At 36.0% G+C, this 22,500-nt stretch overlaps 1 protein-coding gene across 1 annotated transcript in view; it reads left to right on the forward strand.

Annotated features, from left to right (window-relative positions):
* LOC135226546 (microtubule-associated protein futsch-like) overlaps window positions 1-22,500 on the forward strand; it is a 302,767-nt gene that overhangs the window by 200,530 nt on the left and 79,737 nt on the right. The window contains 8 exon segments of the mRNA XM_064266202.1: window positions 1,316-1,373; window positions 2,840-3,058; window positions 4,521-4,686; window positions 5,783-5,794; window positions 5,796-5,909; window positions 7,869-7,878; window positions 11,692-11,820; window positions 17,925-17,999. Of these exon segments, the coding sequence (XP_064122272.1) occupies window positions 2,851-3,058; window positions 4,521-4,686; window positions 5,783-5,794; window positions 5,796-5,909; window positions 7,869-7,878; window positions 11,692-11,820; window positions 17,925-17,999 (714 nt within the window). The 5' untranslated portion in view covers window positions 1,316-1,373; window positions 2,840-2,850.

Raw genomic sequence — 22,500 nt, forward strand, 5'->3', positions numbered from 1 at the left:
CTCTCTCTCTCTCTCTCTGTTGTTTGGCCAGATAAAAACTTTAAAGTTTATACTGTATTATCTCCTTACATTGAAGTTGTGTTGTTTTAACTTTTGTATTAATATTAATTTTATTCAGTTACCAACTTTCCTTGATTATAAGATTCTCTTCTTCTCCCTACGAAACTTACAGGAGAGAGAGAGAGAGAGAGAGAGAGAGAGAGAGAGAGAGAGAGAGAGAGAGAGAGAGAGAGATTTGATTCTCTCCCTACACACCAAGGGTTTAAACAGTTTCATCAAATTTCCTGTATGCGAGAGAGAGAGAGAGAGAGAGAGAGAGAATTTAGATTCACTGTGAAGCGCAATGGAAACTTTTGGCTGTAATTACATTTTGCCACCGATTTATTGCAAGAGGTCCAGAATGCATCAGGAATCTTGCTTGGTGATATTGCCAATTTGAAAGTTTAAAATTCAAGAAAATTTGCGAGGAATTTTCCCATTTAGTTTCTTTTATATATTTATTTGATGATATCTTATATTCTGGTAAACTATACGTGGTATATATTCTGGTAAACTATACGTGGTATATATAGTAGTTTGCGAGAATCTTTCAATGTTTTTACTGTAAGTCGTCATTGTGTCACCAGTTTTTGGTTATTACATTTAGTTTAGTTTTTGCATAATTGTAATATCAGTGGAATGAAGATTATTATTATTATTATTATTATTATTATTATTATTATTATTATTATTATTATTATCGTTTGTACGTAAGTATTCATCAAGAATGAACGATTATAAACACTTACAGGTTTCTCCTTCTTCTCCTTATAATAATAATAATAATAATAATAATAATAATAATAATAATTATTATTAATTATTATTATTATTATTATTATTATTATTATTATTATTAGTATTATTATTTTGTATGAGAAGCAGTATTTTATTTGGTAAATATTGGTTAAAATTTACCTGTTTTGTTCAAAGGCCTTTTGTTTTATGAAGTTTAAAAGCTCTTGTATTTGCAGTCGCTGAAAGGTTTTGGTTTTATGGTTAGTAAAAGCCTTGGTTGGCTTCTAGTTATTATGCACATTAGGAGACCCTTTTTTTATTTTAATCTAATTTCCTTATAATGTTAACGTACTATTTCGATATTTTAGGGTAATAGTTTTGTTATATTTTATTTTAGTGCAATAGTTATTGTTATTAAATGAGTCTATGGTATATACGAAATAAAAAAAGACACGTTCATTACGTTATGGTTTGATTTTACGCTAAAGATAATGAATTTACAAGTACTGAAGTTAATTCCGAGTCTTGTCTCTTGCAGATTGTGTGGTAATAATGTAGTCCAGTCACCGTGGCCTATTCTCAGTGGTGGATTGGTGGTAAGTTCATTTTCGTGTATGGTAGTCATTAGTATTTATGTGTGTGTGCGTTATGATGTGACTAGCGGTTCCAATTGTACGAATGATAATTGTTTCTTTCATGTTATTCCCCATGTTCTGTGAAATATGCCCTTCAGTAACACAGAACCTCGAAATTTGCTACGCTCTAGGAAGGTGATGATAAATCGGACTTTCAGATTTTTACAGATTTTATTGCATCACTCACCTCTGTGGAACAGAATAGAAATAGAATAAATACACCTATTTAAAAAAAAAAATGAATACCTACTTCGAAAATCCTTTTAGAGATCAGTTACTTATCTATTAAGTAGTTTAATTAGTATGGGTATTTTAATTTTAAAGTTATCATAATGACTACAACAGTCCTAGAATGTTCAGGAAATATTATTAATGTTATTTATCTTGATAATCATTTTTGTTCCTGTCATTTTTAGCAAGTTATCATTCCGAAAGTCATTCCTTATTTTGGGAAAACCGAGTGGCACTTGGAATCTGGCCGTCAGGAAGTAATAGAGCCGTTTCCCATATTTTCTTTTTCCTTAATTCCGGCTTCCCTCTTCCGCCTTCATAGTAATTCTTGACTCTCCCACCCTGTCTCCACCCCTGTTGTCTAGACGGTGTCCTCTGTTTCCAAGCTGGGAATGACTCAGAGGAAATTTCTCTGCTTAAGAATGTATATCTGCCAAGTTTTTTTTTCTTCTATAGAATATAGAGGGACTTGCCGATAGTACGAGTCTTCCAGTATCCTGGAAGCCTTTTCTCCTCTTAGTATTATCGATTTCAGTGCTCGAGGAGATGTGGATTGTTACTTCTCTGAGGAGAATTTTGGGTGCCTCCATGTCAAAGTTTGTTTTGAAAACCAAAGGGACACAGTGGGATGTTGGTTTGAGAGTAGGCCCACAAACGCCAGGGTCGTTTTCCAGTAATATAGTCTAAATAAAACATCGTGGAGGTAGGAACGTGTGTTTCTGTGATTGAATTTATTCGTATTTCTGAGATTATATATATATATATATATATATATATTATATATATATATATAGGAGTATATATATATATAATATATATATATTTATATATGTATATAGATATATATATATATTATATATATATATATATATATATATATATGTTGATTGTATTAGTTTCACTGACCATATATACTGTGTGCACTTAGAAATGAGTCTGTCAGCTGCAGGTTTTTAGTGATAGGTTGTGTCTTTTTAAGGCTGAAGAGATGGATTTAATTAATTCTCTTTTTATATATATAAACAATTTTTGGCTTTTCACTAATCTACATAATTTTATTCTTTTTAACTTTAACGTTTGATTAAAAAGGGTCAGTATACTTTGCACTTACTTTGCGTTCAGATAATTTCCATATTTTCATTTTCATGACCAAAATATATTAATTTTCCGTTGCTCTTCTCATACGATTCTCGCAGGAGGAACCAATATGGCTGCTCCACGAGACGATGAAACTAATGGTCAAGACCCGGGAGGAGGCGGTGGAGGGGGAGGCCTGGGTGGAAGTGGTGAGGGGCGTAGCCCTCGAGAAGACACGCCCCCAGCACCCTGTGCCGCCTTTTGTGGTCCTAGATCATGCTCAACTTTACCTCCTTCCCTCTCTCCTCAACCACCACAGCAACCTCAACAGGCACCAGGTAAGACTAGAATAGTAACCGCTTTAATATGAACAGTTTTCTATAATGTAACTTTAAAGAAAACGGTGCCGTAGTTGTTTAGGGGTACTAATTTATACTCATCCATTGCACTATTTTCAAGGCTGTCCGCCGTTCCTACTTATACAGTTACATAGGAAACTGTTTTGTGTCATACGAAACTGTTTTGTGAATAGCCAATATTGATCCGTTATTTTGTATTCTGACTCAATACCTAAGGGAAATTTTTTTTTTACGCCAAAAGAGTTTCCTTGTTTTGTCAATAATCCAAGTAATTTAAAAACAGGTGAAACTTGTGCCAGCTATTCATTATGCACATAAATTTTTTTTAAAAGACTGGAAAATCGTTAAAGTCACATATATTCGGAAACGGACTTTTTTTCCACGTTATTATTTTTATTATTTGTTTGCACTAATACGTGTTGGAATGCTGCCAAGGTCGTAGAATATAATTGCATTCTTGGAAGCCTAAGTTTGTATACCAGCTGTTAGTTCTTTTCACCTCTGGCTCTAAGTTTCACTTCTTATTAGGGACAAATTATTCGGGCGAGCCCCAACAGATATTAAAATTGCAACTTTTGTCTTGTTCAGCATCATTTTGATAACACTGAATACTGGTAGCTAGGGGAGGGGGGGTGTGTTGTTCAATGTAGTTTATTTTTTCCTGCGGTTCGCATTAGCTCACGTTGCATAATGAATCTTCTTTTCCAAAGATAATGTACTTTCTTTTCATTAGCAGATAATTATTTAATGGATGGGAGAGAGTTTGACAGCGTATGTTGTGGAATTTTTGCATTGGCATAGAAGCCTTTCGATGGTTATATATATGAGCTATAGGTACCCGATTTACTTTAAAGACTCTATACCAGTAGATATGCCTTGAATGTAAATCATAAACTTTGAAAAGTAATGGTACTATTCGAAACCATATGAGGTTGAGTTAACAGACTGAACGATAAGCAAAATTTTTGGATGACGTGGGGATGTCATCCTTACCCCGATAGAAGTATTATTATTATTATTATTATTATTATTATTATTATTATTATTATTATTATTATTATTATTATTATTATTATTATTATTATTATTATTATTATTCTTTAATTTCCTGTTTTATGAATCTTAGATGGTAATACCTAGTATTATTATTATTCTTTAATTTCCTGTTTTATGAATGGTAATACCTAGTGCACTATGCCTTTATTTTCATGTACCGTACATTGTAGCACTATATGCTTTCATTGTAGCGCTGTGTGCCTTCATTGCAGCGCTATATGCTTACATTGTAGCGCTCTGTGCTTACATTGTAGGGCTTTGTACTTACATTGTAGCGCTATGTGCTTACATTGTAGAGCTTTGTGCTTACGTTGTAGCGCTGTGTACTTACTGAAGTCAAGGCAATGTCACCGACTTTATTCAGCAAATGTTATTTTCGTTGCAGTGTCTACGGAGCCCAAACGCCGACGGTTATGGGGCCTACGGGGGCTGGTGAAAATGTTCCGACGCCGGGTACGCCGTCGAGCCGACGAAAGCGTCAGCCCTCAGCCTCCAGAGCCGACTCTGAGGGCGAGGTCCACCTCGGAGTTGGCCGTGGACATCCAGCACAGGTAAGGCCAGAGAAGTGGAATGTCTCTCTTCGTGTTCATTAACGTTTTTACGGGTTTAGATGCGTGATGAGTTCGCCACTGTGAATTTTTTTTTTTTTTAAGACTTTTAAATTTTCTTATTCACGAAAATGTTTCGAGTTTTTAAATGAGAGAAACTGGATTATTCAATTTTTTTTTATTTTCTTAGCATTTTTCAATACAAAATGTTTCATGTCTGCTCGGAATTCGAATTTACATTTTTTGTTATTTGATTTTTCTGCTTGCGGGACTTTTAAGGGACACGTGTTTTATTTGCTTGCACTTTGCTTGTAGGAACTTTATTTCGGCTAAAAGCATTTACTCAGATATTTTCGAGAGGCGATAAAAAATTTTGAATGTAGTTGAGTTCAAATAAATCCAAATTGATATATTTACTTTAATTGTAGTTTTGATTTCATGATTGATCGTTTCTCTCTCTCTCTCTCTCTCCTCTCCTCTCTCTATCTCTCTCCTCTTCCCCTCTCTCTCTCTCTCTATCTACTTCCTCTTATCTCTCTCTCACTTTTATTTGATTTATTCTCGTTAATTCAGCAGGTAAATTGGTGCTTAGTGCTTAGAAACTTTTTTTTTTTTTTTTTTTTTTTTGGTAGGTTTTGCAAGACGATTTTGTTCCTTGTAAATATTCTCTATCCAATTTGATTTGTCAAGATTCAGACGAACATATCCTTCGATTCAAGGACTGGGAGTCCTGTAGGGTGCTCAGGAAAAAAAGGCTTCTTCTGATAGTCCTTACCAAGAACTTCTGCAAATATTTCCTCATATCGGAATCATTACTTTGGAAGGAGTTTCCTCTGGGAATGTCATAACCATTTCTTCTGTAAGGGAAGATATGTTGATTGTGGGGGAGAAGTTTTAATTGTTGCCATATTTTCGTTGCGAGCGAGAGAGAGAGAGAGAGAGAGAGAGAGAGAGAGAGAGAGAGAGAGAGAATTGGAAGTAGTTACACTCTTCTCTCTCCCCAAAACCACCACACACCACAAAACACACACACACACACACACACACACATATATATAATTCACCAATCTTGTAATTGACGCCATATTTTCTTCCGCAGCCGAAACAGCGGACACTTACAACCAGGGCCTGAGCGTCTCCCACGATTCCGTCTTTAGCCCTGACACCAGCGCCGACGCCCACCATGGCCACACCACCCCTCCAGCCCTGGCCATTGCTACCAGGGAGTTAATATGGTAAGCAGTCTTAATGGCATTTGGCTGATCCCCGGTTTTACGATTATATATATATATATATATATATATATATATATATATATATATATATATATATATAAACTGACGTCTTTTATTCTCATATTCTATCCAAGATGTAAGATGTAAGAACCTCCCCCTCTTTTTTGGGGATGTTTTTTTTATTAATATATTTTTGTCCTTGTGCTTATATATATAGTAAACTCTGTCTACATTGAAAATTTTTGAAATTTTTTAGTTATTGAAAATTTTTAGTTTTTGAAACCAACATATGTAGCCTTACGTGTTTATTAATAGTCTGTATTAAAACATTTTTAGTTTTTGGAATTAATATAATATATGTATCCTGACGTGTTTAAATTTAGTTAAATCTTCAGCCTGATTGGTGTAAATATTTAGTCTGACTGATGTATATATAGACAGATGACGCTCTGGTTAAACATTTCTTGAGACTTGACTATTAACTACGTAAATCATGTCCGATTAGAATTAAGACGATAACGGCAATTATGACTCAATACTTTAAGGTCACGGTATATCTGCGGCGGCTGTTTTATCTGTTTCGAGTGTTTGTGGGTATACTGGTTATCTGTGGTTAACCAGTATTTCTTCATGATTAATTTATGTTTATTTGGGAACGGGAAAAAATTGTTATTTTACGTTGCGCGTTAAAAGGCAACGTTGATTTTTGTGATTTTAGGTTTGCCGCTTTGTAAATCTGTGCTGTTTGGAGTGTTCTCTCCAGTGACGTTAGGCTAAGGAATTCTCTTCCTGCTTGTGTTTTTCCTAACTTATGACCTTCCTTTTTTTTCTTTTTTTAAAGAGGCAATCTTTCGCTTCTTTTGTGGTTAGGATCCGCCCGTTTGCTTCTTGTTTGGGTCAGAAAAGGACACAATTTTTCCCGTCCGATCGATATCTATTCTAAATACTCTGTTGACCTCAGAGAAATAGCTCCCTTAAGAGCATTATCATAACACAAGTGAGTCTAGAAGCGACCATATCACGATTGACACTACAAAATATTAAGTAGTGTGTTTCAAAACGTGAAGCTTGAACAGTGAGTGACGCTGCCACAGAGCAAGCCACATCATCGGCGCACGCTTTTTGACCGAACAAGACTTAATTCAGGGGGTCTTATCTTATCGGTTGATGTAAGTGCCTGCAGTGAGATAAGTAAAAGATTAGGGTCACAGTGATTATAGTGTACAAATCCAAATTTGGAAGTTCGTCAAGAGAAGAAGAACATCTGCCAGATGATCGGGTGAACGTTGCTGTTACATCCAAAACCGTTTTCTCTTAAACTCTCATGAGATGGGTGTTTTCTCTCGTTATATTTTTAGGAAACTAGAGTTTTCCCTTTGCTGGCTCTAATGAAGCTGGAGTCGTCTCTTGCTATGTATAGTATTGGAGTTTTCGGTTGGTGCCAAACCTTTTAGGTAAATTAGGCTTTCTTTAAGGAAGAAGTTGCTCCAAGCAGTAAATGTTTTAAGAATTTTCGCATTTCTGTTCAAATTTACCCTTTGAGAAACCAATTTTTTTTTTTTTTTTTTTTTATCTCTAACCCTAATAAAAATTTAGTATTTTTAAAGGTAGACTTTAAAGGATAAAGCTTCCTCGAACGAAAATGAACACTTAGGTACAGCTTACGGTTTTCATATGACTTAATGTTATAGCTGAAGTTGCATTGTTATAGTCCATATCCTTATATTCATTCTTCTTACGATATTGACCTTGAAAGACTTTGAAAAATTTCGAGTTTCTTCGGAAAAGCTTATTCAGAAGGGTCCATAGCCCCCCCCCCCCCCCCAAACATAGACACATACATATACATTGTTCCCTCCCCCTCCTCCTCTTTCCATCCCCTCCACCACAGTGCCAAAGTGCAATTGTACCACCAAGGTAAGAGATAGTCATATCTAATAGTTCAGCCAGTGCAAATATTGTAGGAAATATGTGACGGCATATAAAACTTTTATCATTCTGAAATATTTTCTACTGAATTATTATTATTATTATTATTATTATTATTATTATTATTATTATTATTATTATTATTATTATTATTATTATTATTATTATTATTATTATTATTATTATTACTTTTATTACGTAAAAGACCCTCTTTTAGACCAATTCTGTTAAATAAAATTACAGATTTAAGCGAATTGACCTGCGCCCACGAAATACCACTAGCACTGATGACGACGACCCCTGTTTGACCTGGACCTGAGATCCCCGTTTCCAGCCTACTGTTAATACCAGTATGCCAGATAGATTATACCAAAATCCTGTTTTCGAATAAAATATCCCCTCCAGCATTTTCTGTCAGAATTTTCAAAATGAATATTAGCCAGTTACTAAGAATAATAATAATAATAATAATAATAATAATAATAATGATTAGCGTCATGTTCGTGGTAAGATCTAAAATTACGTCAAACAGTCGTCATCATATTTCCTATAATGGCCGTCATCATAATTGAGATAGGCAGTGATTATGGTGCGGTTTCTTGATATATATTTTCATTGCGTTCATCATCATTTTGAAGAGATGAAAAAAAAAAAGGGTGCCGTTCATGAAGACGATGAGTCCACAGAGAACGTTATATAGATGGAACTTTCATCATATTTTCACGACGATTAAAGACGATAGTGATGACGACGACGAAGTTTCCGTTGAGATAAAGACCACCTGATCCTCCCGTCCCCGTAATTGAGGATTCGAACCCTCTCTTGTTCTTCTTCTGCAGGAAGACTTCTTCTTTAAACTTTCTATTTTAGAGATTGCGCCTCTAATGAGCTCGGCTTTCCCACCTCGTTAACGGGGTTTGTGCGCGTTATGAAACCTTATCGCTATATAATAGACGCGCCGTGGAGGAGAGAGAGAGAGAGAGCGCATCTCCCTTGTATTCGGCTTTAGGTAGACTTTTTGAATTAGTCATGGCAAGTCATGGTATCATCTCTTGACTTGAGAGTAGGATTCGGTGTGCCAGATCAGGTATGAGGATCTTGCAATGAGAGAGAGAGAGAGAGAGAGAGAGAGAGAGAGAGAGAGAGAGAGAGAGAGAGAGAGAGGGATTAAAGTCCGTGATAAGATAACAATAATCGACGCAACCCATTCCTCCGGGTATCATAGCAAGGAGGGGGTCTCAGTGTGAGTTAGTTGTTCGACGTGGTAATAGTGTCGGGCGCTTGAACTTACTGCCAGTGTTATTCAGTGTTTTCTGTTTCCTGATGTACAAGGTAAATCAGCACCTTTATAGGTGTAGTCTGCTGGTTAAGAGAGCTGGAATTTCTGTTGCCATAAAGCCAACTTACTCGCAACGAAAGTGGCAATAACAACAATTAAATCTTGTGTGTACGTCGTGAAGGTTTGTCTTTTACTGCACGCATCAAGCCAGCTTATAAGTCAAAACGACAGTGACACAGAGGAGCATGTAATGGAATATTTTCACTTAATAATTGAAGCAATGCGTTACCATCTGCAGCCTTGAAGTATAGAGGAAAATGAACCAGCTGGAGTGGTCCTCCGAATTGACTCCTAATTTGGACATTACCTCGGAGGCGTTCTCTTCTTCGAAATAATAAGTTTTATAATCTTGCCGAATTTTCATCAGCTTGGATCTTAATTAAAATCCTAAGATGATGCAGATGCTCGGACCCCCAACGAATGTTTTGCAGCATCAGACCAGCATGGACGTTGTAAGTGATTTTAGCATCGTTTAAATCTCAGCTGAATTACTTTGAATTATTCCGTGACATTATAAATTCTGCAGTTCTTATGTATATATATATATTATATATATCATATATATATATATATATATATATATATATATAGTGTGTATGTGATTCTGGATATATAAAGGCGTTTATGTCATGTATATATATATATATATATATATATATTTATATATATATATATATAATATATATAGATATATATATATATATATATAGTATATATGATCGTATTTATAATGGGTTTTTGAAGCTGCTAATATTTTGTAAGGTTGTCCAGAAATTAAGACTAAACCTAGGTGATATGGATGGGCACTTTGTGAAATATGTATTTAGTTATTTATTTGTTATTTAAACTGCAAACTCTTAGGTATTGTGCGATGTATCTAGACATATTGACATTGATAGACTGATATGTTTAATATTTACAGTAATGGTGACAAAAGACTTGCTCAACTTTTTTTCAGCTTAAGCAATTTTTTTTCACATTAATTTTATATCTTATGCTGAATGCCTACAGTTTTTGGACATATTTTCTCCAACGGGACCACTTTTAAAGATTTTCGGTGTTGCCTCAATAACACTTTCAGTTTATGTGAATTATCTTTTATCTCGACCTCTCTTATCAGTTGCGGTGAAGGAGAGAAAGAGACTACAGAGGTTCAGGGCAAAGTAGAGACGGAGAATGACCTCATTTTTTTTTTTTTTTTTTTTTTTTTTTTGTGGGGGGCGAAGGCGTGAGTGAGAAGCTGCGTCTACCGACTTACTTATTCAAGTTTTCCCCCCCTTATATATATATATATTCTATATATATATATATATTACATACGTATATATAAATACATATATGTGTATGTATAGAATATATACACACACATATATATATAATATATATATATATATATATTATAATATATATATATATATATATATATATATATATATATATATGTATGTATAGGTTAAGCCAGCCTTGTGCAGGCACGGGCTCTTGCTCCTGGAGCAGCCCGTATGTATTCAGACAACAAGCAGACATTGTTTGTCATTGTTATTGTATGATGACCACCAGTTCATTGTTTATAATGAATGGTAACTGGGACACTTACTAGATGTTTTTGTCTAAAGATTAGTGTAAGGACGAGTAAAGCAAAAGACCAGCTTAAGATAATGACATATTAATGCAGCAAAACAAAAGGCGAAATTATTCCAAAGATGTTGGTCTCTAATCCAGACCAAAGGGTGGAAATATTTAAATAGTGTAACTACTACTGTACTTGAACCAAAAGCACACATGACCAAATGTGTTGACCACTACAGCAAAACCAAAGATAGGAAACCAGACTAAAACACAACAGGGTACCGGTAACTGGAACTTAACAAACACGTGGAATGCACTTCAGACTTATCTGTAATCTACTGATTGAGACGGAACTATTCTCTGAAATTCCCCAAACATTCACTGGAAAACTTATCCGACAACTCGTGGGACCTTTTCCTTTGAGAGAGACCCAGAAACAGACATTATCATCTTTTGGAGGACAGGTACCCTTTGGAGACAAAACGACACAGACCGACTCATCTGAGGATATTATCCTTTTAAGACAAATCAGACCGACTGGTCCGTGGACCATTTCCTTTGAAGCAGACAACACCGACAGACATATATTGTCTTTAGCAAAAGGCAGTTTACCTTTGGAGACAAAACAACAAATGCCGAATTTTCCGAGGACATATCCTTTCAACACCAATCAGACCGCCTGACTCGTGGACCCTTTTCCTGGGGGACAAGACCAAACGGCAGACAGACAGACAGACAGCAAACATGAATTGACTCAGAAGGATAAAATGTAACATCCATATAATTTGTTTTCCTTTGAGAATTACCTTTGTGGACAAAACAACAATTTTCCTGGAGAAAAGACCAAACGACAGACAGAGAGACAGAAAGACAGAGCAAACGTGAATTAACTCAGAAGGATAGAATGTAACGCCCATGTAATTTGGTTGCCTCCAGGCCGAACTGAAGGCTGTCCTTCGTCGCCGTCGAGGTGATGACTCGGGGTCCGGTGATGACGACCCAGGCTTACCCAGGTCACCTCCTACTTCGCCTACTACGTTAGACGTCCTCAATCATGGCCTCAAGGTAAGACGCTTTGTATAATACGTACACAAACACACACCTGTACGTGTCGCTATCTTAGTGGTGGTATGAAGCCTCCACTCAGAAGTGGGATGGCCATATATTTTCTTTTTTTTTATGTACTTACATATTGAACGTTGATTTTAAAAAGTGATGACTACATATTCATATATTTATAGTAATAGATGGCTCAACTGCGGTACTGTTGGTATGAAACCTTGATTTGGGAAGAAGGATATCAACTTTATATGTTTATGCATACTGTTTAAATAGGCTGTATTGGTTTATATATTCATAAAAGCGAATATATCATACTTTCACGTGATGAGAGCATATCATACAATTAATGATAAAAACATGTAAAATTTCCCATTTGTCAATACTACTACTAAGGTTATTTTCATGTCAAAAGTGGCAGAATATTGGTTTATTGGTTCATATATTTATAAAAGGGAATATATTGTACTTTCACGTGATGAGAGCATATCACACAATTAATGATAAAAACATGTAAAATATCCCATTTATCAATACTACTAGGGTTATTTTCGTGGTAAAAATGGCAGAATATTGTTGTCCACATCCTACTGATTTTATTTTCACTTTTATTTTGGGAGAAACGTTTCCATGGGTGAAAAAAAAAAAAAACTTTCCCCCATGAAAACAAAATTGCACTTTAGTCATCAGTAAGACCGGATCATGAAACTCCTGACCAGTTTAATCTTCTGAATAATACCGGTCACACCATAAGGGTGTATAAATCTCTCACAGTGCTGTCTTAGAGCACCTTTTGATTTTAAAAAAGGGCATTGAAATAATGGCCTTTAGAAGACGGTTGAAACAAACTTGAAGAAAATATTCTATAGATCCCATATTAATCGTTCTGTCTCATTTATATTCATCTCCCAGTAAATGGTACGTTAGGTGTTTGCATCTTATTATTTGTCTGGTAGTGGGCAAAGAGAATGGATGCTTTGAAAAAGAAAAACTTGATTGTTCTATGTTGTTAACAATCCCAATTCTTCAGTTAGTGCATCGTGCGTGTATTATGTTATAAATCATTGATTTAGAACTTTATAAATACTATATATTAGACATAAATCATTGATTTAGAACTTCATAAATACTCTATATTAGACTTACGTGTGTGAGTCGAATACACGAATTAATATATAATCGTAATACTTAAATACTATATATTAGACATAAGTGTGTGAGTCGAACACACGAATTAATATATAATAGTAATAATACAGGTTTTATTGAAAAATTATGGCTTTTTCAGCCGCGTTTATTTTGTATAGAAGAGGAATCCAGAATAAGTCATTTAGTATCTTTTGTCACTTAGGCTTAAGATCCCATTTGTACTGCATATTGTATATATTCAATTTGACAAATACCACATTTTTTTTACATGAATCCCCCATTTGGCGTTTTAATAGCCGACTTGAATACAGAAGAAAAGTTAGTAATAAGAAGAATAGAAAAACTTCTATACAAAATAAACACGGCTGAAATAACCATTATTTTCAGTAAAACCTGTATTAATGAAGGTCTTCTTCCAGCAAATAATAATAATAATAATAATAATAGTAATAATAATAATAATAATAATAATAATAATAATAATAATAATAATAATAATAATAAAATAATAATAAGATCCCTGAAAAGGAATCTAGAAAAACTAGAGGCTGAAGTAGCTCCAGGACTCATGCAGAAGAGTGTGATCCTAGAAACGGCGCACATAGTAAGAAAAGTGATGGACTCCTAAGGAGGCAGGATGCAACCCGGAACCTCACACTATAAATACCACCCAGTCGAATTGGAGGACTGTGATAGAGCAAAAAAAAAAAAAAAAAAAAAAAAAAATGATAATAATAATAATAAGAATAAGAATAAATGATACTAATAATAAAAATAATAATAGTCTCTCTGACTGATGCGGAAGAAAAGGCTACGAATCATCCATGTCAAGCAATATATGCAAACAGGATGGTTACCAACTGTCCTTTTTTAGGGCTGTTCCAGCTCCACCCTACCCTTCAATTCTACATCGCCAAAGGATATTATTCATTCTAAACCAGTTTTCTTGCGTTTTATGATCTTATTCGTAATTATATTGCTCTCACTTCCTTGTCTGGAATTGGGGGTCATATTATAATGACCCGTTTCCCTTATGATGACCTATTGCCATCAGCACCCTTCCTCTCAGGTGTGAGATTAGTTTCCGTCAAGTTGATAAACAGTATTTTCTTCAGTCATTCGTCTGATATAATCATTTCACAGACGATATCTTCATTAGTTCTCCAGGTCATTAAGTATCATATAAAGCGTAAAAAGCCGAAATTTTGAAATTAAAAACTAGTTAATAGCTTTCCTTCACTTCACCAATCTTGTAAAATAAATTAACATTTCAGCAGTCATCGTTTAAGGCTTGATTTCACTCTGAACAGACATGCCTGTTTCAGCCTCTTGAAAAAGAAACTGCTATATTCTGCTGAAACGGCAATGAAATTGTCCTGAGGACATAATGGGGAAGTGTGTGATCCTCAGAGGGAGAGAAGGGAATATGAATCCTCACTCCATATTTACAATCTAGGTTCTACGATGGTGGTAGTTCCGTCAGTGGACCTTATGTGGTGCACAGTAGGCATTACTTAAGGTTCTTTGCAGCGGGCCTTCGGCCACTAGCTGCATCCGCTTTCGTCCCTTTTTCTGTACCTCCTTTCATATTCTCTTTCTTCATCTTACTTTCCACCCTCTCCTAATACTTTATTCATAGTGCAACTGCGAGGTTTTCCTCCTATTACATCTTTCAAACCTTTTACTGTCAATTTTCATTTCAGCACTGAATGTCCTCATAGGTCCCAGTGCTTAGCCTTTGGCCTAAATTCTAACTCGACTCAACTCAAGCTAGGTTCTATGAGCCTCGTTTTTCTTTTCGAGGTTTGTGTAATGTGCCGTTGCCGAAGCTACATATATTACTTGATGAAATGCTTTCGATACTGTCAAGGAGCGTTGCAACTTTGTTGGTCATTGATTTACAGATATGACATTGCAAACTGATTTCACATAGCCATGTTCATGTAACTTTGATTTTGCATACGTTTTCCTTTCTTTTTTCCTTTCTTTTAGCTGGTACACGATAGACTGATATACAAAAAAACAGGCGTTACAACTAACATGGTCACTGAAGCGTTCGTATTCAATATTTTTCTCTTGGTTGCCTGAGGCTCCTACCTCATACTTGTATGCAAAATAACACATGTTTATTTTCATGGGTTCTGCTTCTCCCCAGTTCCTGACGAAGAATATCGATGTGTCGTTTAGTATCCATCGTCATGTTTTTGGACTTGAACTTGAGCATTGTATGTACTGTGTTTATATATATGGTATGCGTGAGAATGCATACGTTACGATTATAGGTAGTCTTATATCTATCCTTGTGTGTGTATATAATTACACACAGTATATAATATACAATATATATGTGTATATGATTCATTTCACATTACCGTGATTCATATACATATATCGAGCTACAAATGTCCTTTAATATCTAATTCGCTCGACCTCTGAATTAATATATTTTCATTTATGTTAACCGAAGGGGAATTTTCTTTGGTCGATAAGAAATCTCTTATCGACTAAAAAATTCCCCTTTCGGTTATCATATATGAAATATATTAATTCCGAGGTCGAGCGAATTAGATATTAAAGGACATTTGTAGCTCGATGTATATGTGTATATGTATGTATACACTTGTAAGGTCAGTTATACATATTACCGTTACATATTTTACTTGTTTCACATGCGTTGTTTATTGTGTAACATTTACAGCCACAATCATCCCTTGATCATTTTAAAAACTGTATATCACACACACACACACGCACACACGTACATATATATATATATATATATATATATATATGTGTGTGTGTGTGTGTGTGTGTGTGTGTGTGTGTGTGTGTGTGTGTGTGTGTGTGTGTATTTGAAAGGAAACAGGTAGTTTAAAGAGAGACATTCTAATCGCTCGTAATATTTCAGTAGCTGAATTGTTTATCAGCTAATTTATTTACTTATTTTGTCTTGCTTGTTTGTTCGTATGGTGTTTTTACGTTGCATGGACCCAGTGGTTATTCAGCAACGGAACCAACGTCTTTACGTGACTCCGAACCGCGTCGAGAGTGAATTTCTGTCACCAGAAATACATATATCTCACCCCTCAATGGAATACCCGAGAATCGAACTGGCGGCCACCGAGATGGCACGCCGACACCTTACCGACCACGCCACTGAGGCGCTCTTATTATTGTCTCAGAAGCTTGTAGTAAGAAATCTGACGTCTACGAGAACGAATATGGACGAAATGCATTGCTTTTATTAATCTGTCATGGAAACGACTCCCGGAAGTCGTTCTGGTGCTTGTTCCCTTCGTCTGCCGTTATGGACAGAGCGAGCGCTCCTTCCTTGCGGCTGGTGCTTTAGTAGTTTCACATCAACCGTGCATTTGATGTCCAGCCCAGTCCCTTACGACGCTCCTGATTGGCTGTTGATAAGCCGATGACAGAGCTGGAAATTTTCAGTCACTCTCGAGAGAATTCAGAGACTTATCTCTCAGGAGAGGTGGAACATAGAACCTACCCATGTGAACTCTCGATAGAGACTGAGAGCTTCCAGCTCTGCGATTGGCCTATCAACAGCCAATCAGGACGTTATAAGGGACGGGTCTAGACATCAAATGCACGGTTGAATGATTCTATAATGGAAGTTCGGATTATCTCGCATTTCTGATGTGGTTCACATGTCTGGTTGGAGCCGGAACAACAATTGAATTCATTCAGGTCACACACACACACACACTCATACACTCATATATATATATATATATATATATATATATATATATATATATATATATATATATATGTGTGTGTGTGTGTGTGTGTGTGTGTGTGTGTGTTTGTTTGTGTGTGATACCGCTCTGCACCATAAATGAAGTTCCTAACCTTTTATTTTTAGTTTTGGGTTATTCTGATACACATTATCACGGCAGCTGATGTGTCGAAGTAATGTTACGGCATTAACTTGTAACTTTAATCAGTGTTATTGAGCCATTTTGTCACGTTAGGATAATTATATACCTTCGTTATCTAAGCAACCGAAACTAAGCAGAGTTCTCACATTGCCGATACACTATGAAGAATGGGATATTCGGTCTTCATGGGGATTTGGAACTGACAACGCTTCGGATACATACATACACACACACACACCACACAGAAAGAAGAGAGCGAGAGCCGTAGTTATGGGTCGGGACGGGGGGAGGGAAAGGGGAGAGGGAGAAGGGAGGGGGAGAGGGGGGGGGGGAGGACGGGGAGGGGGAGGGGAGGAGGGGGGGGGGGGGAAAAAAAGAAGGGGGGGGAAAGGGAAAAGGGAAGCGGAGAAGGGAGGAAGGAGAGAGAGAGAGAGAGAGAGAGAATATTTATTGGGTGCATTTGCTCTAGACACCCGTGAAAGCACTCGGGCTATTTCCATGTAAGAGATGTTTACATAAACAGCAATCAACACCAAGCAAGATCTCCCTCGCCGTAAATCTTTATGGGGACTGTGAATGGCCTTTGTCGTCGTCAGTATAACGAGTTTATGATTGTTAATTGCTGTACGACTCTCTCTCTCTCTCTCTCTCTCTCTCTCTCTCTCTCTCTCTCTCTCTCTGAGAGAGCTCTCTGAGAGAGAGCTCTCAAGTTGCGATGCGCCTTTGTTTTACCTGTCTTGTTTAAGATTGCAGTTACTTACGCAAGTGATATAATCTACATCGTGTTTATTTATGTCATGTATCGTCTATGAGATCATTTGTTTAATGAGTAATAAATTTTAAAAATTATGTATACGTCTTGTGAATATTTCATGCAATTGTGATATTTTGTTACCATCATATTATATCGGTTTCAAGTATGTTGTATCCCATATCTTTTTTGGCGCTGAATGACCATAATAGGCCCCAGTGCTTGGTCTTCTCCCTAAATTTCATAATACGTCCATCCATCCATATATAAACTTTGTAATGTTAGATTTTTTTTCTTATCTCCTCTAACAGAGTTGTTCAAGGGCTACACAAAGCACCTGCAGCGATGGCTCTTTGTTGTCAATGGGCAGTTCTGAGAATGACGAGGTAAGTACATATTATTATTATTATTATTATTAGTCAGAGTGATTACGAGTGAAGAGAATTCCTCGGCATGGCCCGGCTCTTACGGTATTCAAATGCTATCATCTACAAAAGTATTGAAGAAAATCAAAGAAAAGTTCTTCTGGAATATAAAACCTTACGTCTTGAAATTTCACCCTATATAATATTCATATTCAAAATATCATAAATTCACATTGAAATGATGTGTTCAATATTGCGTTCTGGCCGGCACGGCCCGTCCCTTACGTTATTCAAATGCTAATATCTACAAAAGTATTGAATGTAAAAGAAAAATGCTTTCGGTAGATAAAACCTTACATCTCTAAATTTTATCCTGTATAATATTTATTTTTAAAATATCATAAATTCACGTTTAAATGATGTTAAACTCTTTGATGGTTTAACTTGAAGGTTCGCAAGGTATCACCTGTAGGGCGCTCTACTGGTAATAATGATAGTAGTGTTGGTAGTAAACTCGTAAATATGTTTTATTTGTTCGTATACTCAGAACTGTTGAGACGATGGTGAGTCTTGGTACTTGTAAAGAAAAAAAAAATAAAACACTTAGGTATGGTTTGACAATTAAATAATCTATTTATATATATAAAGGAAAAAATTAAAACACTTAGGTATGGTTTGACTTTTAAATAGATATATATATATATATATATATATATAGAAAAAAAATTAAAACGCTTAGGTATGGTTTGACGTTTAAAACTATTTTTTTTATACATATACTCGACGCTTTCACCTCCTGTTTTATCTTATCGCATTTCTCTTTAACTTGATAGACGATGGTGATTGGAAGGTTTGTGTGACACAAACAACTCAATTAAGCTACTGTGTTGCAACACTAGTTCTTGAAACTGTCATGCTGAGTAACTTGCCATTTAAAATATATAGAATTATGTCTTTACCCAGTGATTGCGTGCGTAAAATATAGCCAAGTGAATACGATAAGTTTAAAAATTATTTTCGGGCCTTTCTTGTGTGTTTCTCGCAAGAAATTTGCTCAACCATTGGAAATAAAAAATGATTTAATTTTTTATTTTTCATTATGATTCACATAACTATAACTACTGTAAAATACGATTAGATACAACGCATTATTGTGCAACGGACTCCAACGGGCGCATCACTCAAGGTTGATAAAAGAAAAGATAGTCAATCTGACAGGGTTGCGTTCAACATGTTGGTTTTCGTCTTATATGGCATGGTCGCGTTCACATGACTTTCTGGAAACCCGGAGGTGGCGGATGGGGATGCCAGTTTTTGCACATCCCCGCCCCCTGCAGGGTATAGGGGCGTGTCCCCCTTTTAAATCATGGCGAGGTGGTGGGGGCGGGGCGTGATATTCTGTCCGTCCGTCTCAAGGACGGGCGTGATGTTTCCTCTGGGGTGTTGTTGTGGTTTGTCCAACAAGAGAATCTGGCTTCTGTGGCTCTGATTAGTTTTTCCGATGTTGTGTGATGTCCTCGGTTTTATGACAGTTGCAATCTGTTGTTGTTTTATTTTTATTTTATCCCTTTTTAGTTTTTTGTCCGTTTCTAAAAATAGTGGTGATTAATTTAAAAAGGCAGCGATTTTCCAAAATGATGACAAGATGAATGTGACAGGGGTTTCAAAAGAGTAATTAGTAATAATAATAATATCATGAAAATAGCGTTTGCTTGAAAGTATTATAGTAATTATCGAAAAGAAGAATAATAATGAAATAGAAATAGAAATGGAGTATATGGAAAGACAGGAATACAAAAAACTCAACCAAATGACTAAGCCTCTCTTCAATTCTCACTTTGAAGCTTTCCTTTTCTCTTTCCTCTCTTTCTGTTTTTCATTCCCCCTCTCGTTCTCTTTATTATTTGTCATTTATGTTCTCCCCCCTATATACCTTTGCGGTCCTTAAATCTCTTATGTCTTTGCTTCTCGCCTTTGTCTCTTATCTCTCTCGTTTCCCCCTCATATCATCTCCACTTTTCGCCTTCATTTTTTCTCCACTTGCCTCCTATCTCCTTCTGTGCCTTCTCTTCTTTTCCTTATATAAGTCTGTGGGTCTCGGTTACGTAAGTACGAGATTTTGAGGGTAAGACTTCATCGTATATTCCCTTGACATTTTATGGGTCAATATCCCGCATATTGAATCGGATAAGATAAGAGTGCTAACTCGTTTGTGCGTACATATTCTACTGGTGATAGCATTATTTACCACGGACTAATGTTTTTCTGAATTTCAGTATCACCACGGACCATTTTTTTCTATTAATTTCAGTATCACCACGGACCATTTTTTCTGAATTTCAGTATCACCACGAACCATTTTTTTTCCTATTAATTTCAGTATCACCACGGACCATTTTTTTCCTATTAATTTCAGTATCACCTCGTCACCTATTAATTTCGTATCACCTCGGACCACATTTTTTTTTCGTATACTTTCAGTATCACCACGGAACCATTTTTTTTCTATTAATTTCAGTATCACCAGGACATTTTTCTGGAATTCCAGTATCACCACGGACCATTTTTTTTCTATTAATTTCAGTATCACCACGGACCATTTTTTCTGAATTTCAGTATCACCACGGACCATTTTTTTTCTATTAATTTCAGTATCACCACAGAACATTTTTTTTCTATTAATTTCAGTATCACCACGGACCATTTTTTTTATTGATTTCAGTATCACCAAGAACCATTTTTTCTGAATTTCAATATCACCACGGACCATTTTTTTTTTTTTTTTTTTTTTTTTTTACAGAATTTTAGTATCACCACGGACCAATTTTTTCTGAATTTCAGTACCCCCAAGAAATGGAAATATTTATAAATGCTTACTGTGCGAGTGCCTGGCAGATATGCATTGTTTGGGGGGTCTCATCTTTTCGGTAAATTGAAATGCTGCTTGAGAAGGACTGGTGTTACTGAAGCGTAATGAGAAAGGAGTAATGTTACGTAATGCTTGCTTAGCTTGTCTGTCTACGAGCAATTTCACGCGTCTACAAACTTCCTTATCGTTTTGTCAATACGCTCGATTTTCAATCCCCCGTAGGGGGGGGGGCAGCATCCCCAGTGCACCTCATGCTTCTTTGCAGCGTCCCTTAGGCTTCTAGCAGCAACCCCCTCTTCGTTCCTTTTACTGTACCTCCATTCATATTCTTTCCTCTGTCTTACTGTCCACCCTCTCGTAACGATTGATTCATAGCGCAACTGCTTTGCGGTTTTCCTCCTGTTACACCTTTCAAACCTTCTCACTGTCAATTTCCGTTTAAGCGCTGATTGACCTTAGTTGCCCCAGTGCTTGGCATGTGTGCCAGAAGTCTGTAAATCAATAGATTGTCAATAACGCTTTTAATAACTAAGTATAGTTCCTCGTTGGATGAGTGGTTTTCACGCTCGGCTACCAATCCAGTGGTCCGAAGTTCGATTCTCGGCTCGGCTAACGCGGAATCAGAGCGATTTTTATTTCTGGTGATTGAAATTCATTTCTCGATATAATGTGATTCGGATCCCACAATAAGCTGTAGGTGCCGTTAATAGGTGACCAATTGGTTCCTATAGCCACGTAAAAATATCTAATCCTTCGGGCCAGCCCTAGAAGAGCTGGTAATCAGCTCAGTGGTCTGGTTAAACTAACATACACTTAACTTAATAACTAATTATACCCGGAAAAAATGAGGCGGTTATGGTAAGGTCATTTGCAACTATCAATGAAGGTTTCTCATTTATTATCTTGGTTTATTGTTAACTTTCTAGAAGGAGAACAGGTCCATCTACTTAGTATTATTCAGTGACCAGAGGGTGCAAAGTGTATGTGTTGAATTGTAGTGAGAGAATTTTGGATGAGAGTCCTGGAAATTAACCTTGTTGTCAGTAAGGAAACTGCGGAAATACTTAAAATTTTCTTGACTCTCTCTCTCTCTCTCTCTCTCTCTCTCTCCTGCGTTTTACATAGTGCATTGTACCCCTTAAATGTTTGAGTATTTCGGTAGATTCCTCGTAAAACTTATTTACCTTCTGCTGAGTGAACTTCACTTGTTGAAGATTTTTTTTTTTTTTTTTTTTTTTTTTTTTTTTTTTTTTTTTTTTTTGTTTTTTTTTTTTTTTTTTTTTTTTTTTTTTTTTTTTTTTTTTTTTTTTTTTTTTTTGTATGTTATATAAATGAGGACGAACATGTCTCAATTTTAACACCAAACAATGTGTGCATTTAACAAAACGTGTCTTCCTTTCTCTGTGCAGTTATATGTTTACTTTTGCGTTGAAAATTTAACCATCTCTTCAGTTAAAACTATAAAGTCCCTCCACATAGGAGATGAATTTTGAAATAACCGTTTCGGTTTAAACAACACTGCAACCTTGAGAAGATTTGAGCTACGTACTTTTTCCCTTCCAGTGCTCTCTCCTCTCTCTCTCTCTCTCTCTCTCTCTCTCTCTCTCTCTCTCTCTCTCTCTCTCTCTCTCTCTCTCTCTCTGCCTCTGCTAC

The sequence above is a fragment of the Macrobrachium nipponense genome, chromosome 14 (assembly GCF_015104395.2).
Source record: "Macrobrachium nipponense isolate FS-2020 chromosome 14, ASM1510439v2, whole genome shotgun sequence".
NCBI lineage: Eukaryota > Metazoa > Arthropoda > Malacostraca > Decapoda > Palaemonidae > Macrobrachium > Macrobrachium nipponense.